Source organism: Megalobrama amblycephala, linkage group LG16, assembly GCF_018812025.1.
Source record: "Megalobrama amblycephala isolate DHTTF-2021 linkage group LG16, ASM1881202v1, whole genome shotgun sequence".
Taxonomy (NCBI): domain Eukaryota; kingdom Metazoa; phylum Chordata; class Actinopteri; order Cypriniformes; family Xenocyprididae; genus Megalobrama; species Megalobrama amblycephala.
Window position 1 is genome coordinate 12,957,134 of NC_063059.1, and position 8,886 is coordinate 12,966,019.

General features: G+C 38.2%; 1 protein-coding gene across 1 annotated transcript; it reads right to left on the minus strand.

Moving 5' to 3' along the window:
- Positions 1 to 215: 215 nt before the first annotated feature.
- Positions 216 to 8,383, minus strand: LOC125249698 (cytochrome P450 2M1-like). The gene is made up of 9 exons (XM_048162040.1): positions 8,201 to 8,383; positions 3,708 to 3,870; positions 3,332 to 3,481; positions 2,985 to 3,145; positions 1,927 to 2,103; positions 1,649 to 1,790; positions 1,393 to 1,580; positions 1,123 to 1,264; positions 216 to 949 (listed from the first exon to the last, which is right to left on the minus strand). The coding sequence occupies exons 1-9, from the start codon at positions 8,381 to 8,383 to the stop codon at positions 765 to 767; spliced, it is 1,491 nt and encodes a 496-aa protein (XP_048017997.1). The 3' UTR covers positions 216 to 764.
- Positions 8,384 to 8,886: the final 503 nt, after the last annotated feature.

An 8,886-nucleotide genomic window follows, 5' to 3' on the forward strand; every position in this document is an offset into this window, starting at 1 on the left:
ATTCTAGTTGGAACTGTTCATGTAGAATATTTTATGGGGCACATATTGGTGACGCATTTGATACCTATAGTGAATCTTTAGAAGCACAATTCCTGACGGGGTCGTTGTGCTCTCTCGCTCTTCAAACTAAAGTGAGGCTTTCTCCATGCTGTATGGACAGACTGAAGGGGAAAGACCCCAAAAATCCCCCAAAATTAATTGTGCTCTGTGTATTTCTGCAGACCTGCTTCTTCAGAATAAAACATTCTGCTCCAACCTCCTCCATTGTCTTCATTAAGAACAACAAAACACAACCAGAGTAAAACTGCTACACATGCAGCCACATCTCAGTCATGTGCAATTTCTCATATTTTTTTTCACACAATTATTATGTATTTAAAATATATTTCATATACAATGATTTACCAAAAAAAAAAAAAAAAAAGATTTAGAGAAAAAATGTACAGTCAGCACTGTGTTCCCTGATCCAATAAGTTTTTGGTCACTGATATCTTCAGTGGTCCTACAGTGTACTATTGAGTTTTTTTTTTTTTAATGATTCTACAAAATTCTGATTGTAGATATGATTGTAAATGTTACTACAAAAGACGATCTGTGTGCAAATCAATAGACATTTTCACTGAAAGTACAAATCATTCCACATGGAATAAGCTCTGTGTGGATGTCTTATTGTAGAAAAATCAAAAAATAGTAGCTGTAGTTGCAGGAAAATGCAAGTTAAATGATTAATCTTTTCATGCAAACTTTGTGGACTGTTCCTTCCTTTATATCCTAGGAATGGCATAGCACTCGTATCTGCAGGGTATGCGGCCAAAACTGCTGGCTGCAGGCTTTGTGTCGATCTCTTCTGGTGGCACCATTGCCTTGAAGGTGAAGTGCTGAAGGAGGGAAGTGAAGAAGAGAAAGAGTTCTGTGCGAGCCAGAGCCTCACCGAGACAAACGCGCTTGCCTGTCAAGAGAGTACACAGAATTAAACAATTTTATTATCTGTGATTTGCCTTTTAAAGGTAACCACTAAACAATCAGTGAGGTTATGTTTGTCCCAGTATGACTAAAACAGTAAGAACTGTAATTATTTAGCATGTGTCATTTTTATAGTCTGAAATTCACAATGAAGCTCACCCATGCCGAATGCAACAAATGCATCATTCTTCATGAATTGACCCTCTTCATTCAGGAAGTTCTCAGGATCAAAACAATTTGGGTTCTTCCACCGTTTTGGGTCAATAAGCACAGAGGATAGCAGTGGAAAAACCATTGTTCCCTACGAGAAAGTTTATTTTGAAAATAGAAAGACAGATTTAATCTCTTAATTTAGCAATAGATGTATTGAATGAATGAACATTCTGTAAATATATCATTGTAATGGCGAGGCATTGAAGTGCAGAATACCTTAGGAATGACATAACCATTGTATTCAGTGTCGCACATCATCTTGTGTGGGATAGCGATGGGGGCGAAATCCATGCTGCGCTGGACCTCGTGAATTACAGCATCTGTATACGGCAGCTTCTGTCTGTCTTCAATGGAGGGCCAGCGGTCCTTTCCTACAACCTCATCAATTTCCCGCTGAACACGCTCTGTGCAGAAGAAGTCAAAGTAAAAACACACTTAATGTTTGGAAAGAGAAGCATTTGTTTGACCTCACCTTGAACATCTGGGTGCTTCATCATCAGAAGCAAAGCGTGTCTGATGGTGGATGAAGTGCTTTCTGTGCCGGCGCTGATCAAGTTCCATACTAAAGAAACCAAGTTGTCAAAATAATATTCGGTGTCAGACTTGTCTTTCTCCTGCAAAAGACAATCAAGACCTCAATAATTATCCTCTAATAATTATCTCAAGCAGAATGTGAAGGTATATTTAAATGTGCCTTTTGTTGTCATAAAAAAAGCTAAAAAAAAAGTACATGCTTCCGTTCATTTTTACCTCTTTCATTTTTAGCACAAAGGCCTCAATGAAGTCCTGTGGGCACGAGGGATCCACATTATTCATCCGAGCCCTGGCTTGATGTTTACAGTACTCTCTGGCCTTGTCTGTGTCTCTAAACAGCTGATGGTGTTTACCAGGAAAGAGACTGACCAGCTTAGGGAATACATTATAGATCTACAAAGATGAATATAAAGTTATTTATTCATGAGATATTTTTGCTCTAGCGTGTAGGTCAATTGGACTTTTGATTCAAAACCTAAACCTTTGTTAAAGGTGCCCTAGAATCAAAAATTGAATTTACCTTGGCATAGTTGAATAACAAGAGTTCAGTACATGGAAAAGACATACATTGAGTTTCAAACTCCATTGCTTCCTCCTTCTTATATAAATCTCATTTGTTTAAAAGACCTCCGAAGAACAAGCGAATCTCAACATAACACTGACTGTTACATAACAGTCGAGATCATTAATATGTATGACCCCAATATTTGCATATGCCAGCCCATGTTCAAGGCATTAGACAAGCCAGTATTAACGTCTGGATCTGCACAGCTGAATCATCAGACTAGGTAAGCAAGCAAGAACAATAGCGAAAAATGGCAGATGGAGTGATAATAACTGACATGATCCATGATAACATGATATTTTTAGTGATTTTTGTAAATTGTCTTTCTAAATGTTTCGTTAGCATGTTGCTAATGTACTGTTAAATGTGGTTAAAGTTACCATCGTTTATTACTGTATTCACGGAGACAAGAGCCGTCGCTATTTTCATTTTTAAACACGTGCAGTCTGTATAATGCATAAACACATCTTCATGCCTCAAAATAGGCAGTTAAAAAAAATTAATTAAAAAAAATCTATGGGGTATTTTAAGCTGAAACTTCACAGACACATTCAGGGGACACCTTAGACTTGTATTACATCTTGTGAAAGAACGTTCCAGGGGACCTTTAATAAAATATATATTATAGCTATATCTCTAACTTTCCAGTGTGACAACTAGTCCCTGACAAAAATATACATGACAATAAAAAATCTTAGGCGTGCAATACCTGTCCAAGAGGACTGCTGAGGATAGCGAAGTAAGTATTTACAGTCTGAAGGAGAAACTTAAACTGTGGATCCTCAAATTCAAACCTATGGCCAAAGACAATGCTGCAGATCACATTGGCCACGGCATTAGACAGCATGTCTGCAGGGCTGAATGCAGAGCCTTGAAGGAGAAAAGAACACAAGATCAAGGTAAGATCAAGAGTTTAGCATTTATGTTAACTGATTACCTGAATACAAAGAAAGACATTCAGACAATGTTAAATTAAGTTCCCCTGGTTTGAGCCTCCGTTGAGGACAACAAGCCAAATAGACTGAATGGGCAGGTGAACTCGAGAAATGATTTTACCTTCACATTTTTTAATCATTTCCACAAGATATTCAGCCTCCTCCCTGACTCGTTCCTCGATGCTCCTGCGGCCCATTCCAAAGTCCTTCAGAGTCGTAAGAGAGAATTTGCGCATCTGCTTCCATCTGTGTCCGCTGGTGGACAAAACACCTGCGCATAGAGAAAATGTTAACAGCATTTCTTGTCTTCTAACCCTGACAGCAACATATTGTCGGCCCAGATCCGGCCCACATCTGGTCTGTGTGTAATCCACATGTATCAGATGTGGGCCGGATCTGGGCCACATTATGTTGCTGTCTGGTAAAAAATGGTAAATAAACTGTTTCTGCTCTCTTTAACTCCCAGAAGTGTTTCAACATTAGGCTAGTGAACCCACCATATCCATGTGTGATCTTCATGATCAGCGGATAGTCGGCCCTGCCACTGAATTCCTCACCAAGACCAATCATAGTTTCCTTTAGGGCTTCATATCCAGAAATGATAACGACAGGTGTGTTTGCCAACCAGATGGTGACAACAGAGCCATACTTCTTACTGAGCTAAGGGAAGTACAGCTCAGATTAAAAATGCTAGTTTCAGAAACCATGAGTAACAATCTTTATACAAATAAGTATTATTTATTTACAAGTGTATATGAGATTATGAGTTATAGGGCCCTATAATACACCCGGCGCAATGCGACGCAAGGCGCAGCGCAAGTGTGTTTGCTAGTTTGCGTCCGGCGCCGTTCGCGTTTTCCCGTTCAGCGCCACGTCCTTAAATTAGTAAATGCATTTGCGCCAGTTAGTGCGCCCATGGGCGTGCTGGTCTAAAAAAGAGGTGTGTTCAGGCGCATTGCCGGCGCATTGCTATTTTAAGGAGCTGAAAATAGACTGCGCCATAGACCAACTCAAAGCTGGTCTAAAGTCTAAAGTCAATGGCGCAATATTTTTTTGTTAGAGCGCGTTGGTAGAAATGCGCGTTGACTTTGCTTATTACACACAGGGATGCGCATCACACAAACATGCCAAATATTAAAAACAAAAGGATTACAGTGTAAAAGAATATTATTGTGTAGGCTATATAAATATAAAAATGTAATGATGAATAGTCATTGCGTGTATTAGAATTAGGCTACCTATTTTCAATTCAGCCTATTACTACTTATAATGATGAACGAAATTGGCTAATTAATTGAACAATCGTGCCAATACACACACATATATATATTAACTGACTTTAACTTTGCGCACGAGCAGATCGGTTTCTTCGCTTGAAAAGCGTTCAGCTTTTCCGCCAACAAATTCCGCCATGGCGCGAGCGCATCTCACTCTTGTGGGAGATGACACTCTGATTGGTTTATTGAACGTTACGCCCATTACTCATTAAGAGAATAGGGACAACCCATTTCAAAAATGTGCCCCGGCGCACGGACCGTTTTTCCGTCGTTAAAATAGCAAAAGTGGATTTGGACACGCCCTGAGTGCACCTGCGTCGTGCGCTTTACACTTTGCGTTTAGATCGTTAAAATAGGGCCCATAATGTGCTTTAGTCAGCATTCAGAGTAAATGTAAAAGCACAATTCATCTTTGAGCAACAGCAGTAAAGGGAACCTTTGTGTTTACAAAATTCAGCCCTCTACATATACTCTATTAAACCAGCTCACTGCTTCCGGTCTGTTGGAACAGACGAGAGTTTGGGCCTCACAAGCCACTGTGCCATCTTACTGGAGATCCAGGCTCAATATAACTCATTGCATTTTATTTTGATGTCTCAGATGCCTGTAAAACAGTGTTTTAACCCATTGGTGTAAGCACCAACAGAGGTGGGAAGTCCAGGGGTCAGAGAGTAAAAGTCCTGCCATATTTTTATTCCACCCACTGAAGCATTAATGAGATAAATAAGTGTTTAATTGAGTGATGATTGACCATTATTGAAGACACCTGATGATAACAAGCAGAATCACCAAAGGAGAAAATCACTATTTTTAAGTTACCATCATCAAGGTCAGGGTTTGTTTTAGTTGAGCTCTTGACCCTTGACTTTTCAATATTAGAATTTATTTGGGCAGTTTTAACTGCATTAAAACCAACCAGACAAGCAAAGTTAAAAGATGATCAGATGGTGTTGGTTATGTTTTTACATAATCATTAATTGATCTGAATCATTGAACTCATTTAGAGCCCAATCTTAGTTAGATTTACATTATTGATTACAGCAGCACTGTGATTCTACAGCAGAAGATCAACTAAAACAAACCCTGACCTCGATGATGGTAACTTAAAAATAGTGATTTTCTCCTTTGGTGATTCTGCTTGTTATCATCAGGTGTCTTCAATAATGGTCAATCATCACTCAATTAAACACTTATTTATCTCATTAATGCTTCAGTGGGTGGAATAAAAATATGGCAGGACTTTTACTCTCTGACCCCTGGACTTCCCACCTCTGAGCACCAATATTACCATACCCCGCTAGAAATTTTATGTTCCCAGAACATTCTCAGAATGTCCCCACTGGTGTTAAGGACGTTGTCTAGTAACATTGCCAGTACGTTCATCAGACGGTCACAATGTGGAGTTCTTTTAAGGGTTGGGGGGAGTTATTTGGTGGACCTTCAGGGAACATTCAGGACATTCTGGGAATGTTTAGGGGACTATTGCTATAGGACGCTCTGATAATTTCCCAAATGTCCTCTTTGTAACGTTCTCTTGCGACCATAAAATAACCAAAATAGAATGTCCCCCTAAACTCATATCGGGAACGTTATTAAATGACCAACAGAGGACCATTAATGTCCCAAATGTCCTCTTTGTAACATTCTTTTTTTACCTTAAAATAACCAAAATGGAACGTCGCCCTAAAGTCATATAAGGAACCTTGAACTGCAGCATTCATTACCAAAAGAGGACGTTTTATGTCCTGAATGTTCTGTAAAATTTCAGAATTTGTGTCACTTGAGAACTTTTAGGCAAAGTTGTGCAAGGTCACGAGAACATTGCCTTCTACGTGGGTGTTTTATAGAAAATAATAAAGTTTGAAGTCACAGTTATGGAGGTGAGCGTTTGCTTTAAATGGGTTTTAATTCTTGCTTTTTTAACATTAGATGTTTTCAAAACACGTTTGTTATAGTAAAAAACATGTGGTACTGGTGATTCAGTCATCATAGAGTGTCCTGATTCACTGATCATCACCAGAGTCTAAACAATGAATGTATTATATGTTAGTTTAGCATTAATTAATGATTATTTTTTTTTTTTTTTTTTTTTATCAGACAGAGTTCTGAGCAGTGTATTTTAGGCTCACACAGACATCATGAATCAGCGTATGATCCTCAACAATGGTGACACTAAACAAACATTTTTGTGACTTTAGTAGCTTGTTTTATGATGCTCAGAGTTGATCTGTTTATCTGAAAATTTTGTCACCATTGTTGAGGATCATACGCAGCATCTTGATGTCTGTGTGAATCTACATGATGCTGTCTGAATAATTCCAGCATAATGATAAAACTTTCAAATTATCAAAGTAAGACAGGATTTTATGCATTGTCATAGGACTATAACATGAAAGAAAATACAATATTCATAGATCAGTGAATAAGACCACTGTTTGATGATTAAATCATCAACGATGTCCGACCAAAACCATTTGATCTGATTGGTTTTTTTCTCCTCACAACTTCTTTTTTAACAAATGCTTTACAATCACACAGTTATAGCAACTGGAGAAAAGATGGAGTCAAAATGTCAAGGGTCAGGAGCCCAACTAAAGCAAGCCCTTATCTCCATAACGGTGACATTTATACATTTAGATAAAACATCAACACCTCATTAAGAAGATTGGTATGAAAGAAACAAAGTCAGAGTGCTTTGTAATAAGTGAAGATGCAGAGATCTAGAGAGATCTGTTAGTGTTTAATGTTCTGTTTCTGTTATTTGAGTTTTGTGAGGTTACCATTGTGCTGGAGAGTAGATCCTGAGCTTCAGTCAGTGATGATCCAGAAACACTGATGTTCTGCTGCATGTTGCTTTATTTAAAGACAGTAACTGTGTAGTTGCTGATGCAGTGATACAGCAGTTATTAGCTCATGCATGTGCTGTTGTCGGCTAATGACTTACTGCAAGAGATTTGCATTTTAAAGAAAAGGTTTCATAATATTAATCCAGCAATTACCTGTAAAGAGCTTTTTTGTAAGACATTTAAGAAAAATTAGTTTTTGTTTGAACAGACACTTCAATTTAGCTCTAATTTTCAATTAATTTTTTGATAAGGGCAGCAGGGATGTTCTGAGAACATTTCCAAATGAAGTATGGTTCCCTAAATGTTCAGAGAACGTCCTGAATGTTTTGTGAAGGTCCACCAAATAACGTCCCCAAACCCTAAAAGAGCTCCACATTGTGACCGTCTCTGAACGTACTGGGAACGTTACTACACAACGTCCTTAACACCAGTGGGGACATTCTGAGAATGTTCTGGGAATGTAAAATTTCTAGCAGGATGTATTCAATGGATGAAAATGCAAACCAAGAATGAGGCACCAGAATGATAAACAGAGATTAAAATAATCTTACACTCATTTACAAGCATTGGTCTTGTCACAAATACAGTTCCAGTACATCCTTGTCCTGAAAACAACCATCCAAGCACAGACAGCTACTGCTAATTAAGAAATTAATAGTATACAGCAGGGACGGTCAACTCCGGTCCTGGAGGGCCAGTGTCCTGCAGAGTTTATCTCCATCCCTGATAAAAACTCACTTGCCTATAACTTTCTACTAATCCTAAAGACCTTGATTAGCTGTGTTTGATTAGGGTTGGAGCTAAACTCTGCTGGGCAGTGGCCCTCCAGGACTGAAGTTGCCCATCCCTGGTATACAGAATACTGACCTTTAGGTAATACTTGTATGGTTCCTTGACATCAAATTGAAGTAAATTTCCCAGCAGTGGTTTAGGAGCAGGTCCTGGAGGCAGCTGCCCAAACTGCTTTCTTTGACTCTTCCGCAGCAATAACAGAAGAAAGACAGCTATGACAACATATAATACATTTGTCAGTGACAATGTTATATCCATCTTGCAACTGATGTGAAGACAAAGTGTCTGTGCTGTGACAAATAACAGGCTGTTCACTACTAACTGTTAATCTTTACACAGACACCCACTTTAAAGTCTGGTAATGTTTTGGAGGAACATTCTGTGAAAATTTTGTCATGTCCACAATTGATATTAACTATGGTTACCAACCATGGACATGATTTGAAAAGGTTAAAATGGTCCTGAAAAAATAGTCACACTTGTATTGTTCATTTAATCTATTGGAATTGGTACTGTGCCCAAAAATCTTACTGAAAGCTCATTTTTTGAGATAACCTCAAATTTGGAACACAGCTTTTTTAGATTTATGGCTTTTATTTTATTTTCAGTTTTAGAGTAAAAAATGTTTTGGAAAATATATATTTCATAATAAAAATTTCAATGAAAATTATCCCATGATTTACTCACCCTCAAGCCATCCTAAGTGTATATGACTCTTCCTTCAAACGAACACAATCTGAGATATATTTAAAAATATGCCT

What these genes read in the sequence shown, in the direction of transcription:
- LOC125249698 (XM_048162040.1), bottom strand. Translation starts at nt 8,383, where the DNA reads ATGGATATAACATTGTCACTGACAAATGTATTATATGTTGTCATAGCT. An exon ending in GAAGCACCCAGATGTTCAAG is followed by an intron (nt 1,581 to 1,648) that starts GTGAGGTCAAAC and finishes TCTTCTGCACAG; the next exon opens with AGCGTGTTCAGCGGGAAATT. An exon ending in ATTTGTTGCATTCGGCATGG is followed by an intron (nt 950 to 1,122) that starts GTGAGCTTCATT and finishes CTCTCTTGACAG; the next exon opens with GCAAGCGCGTTTGTCTCGGT.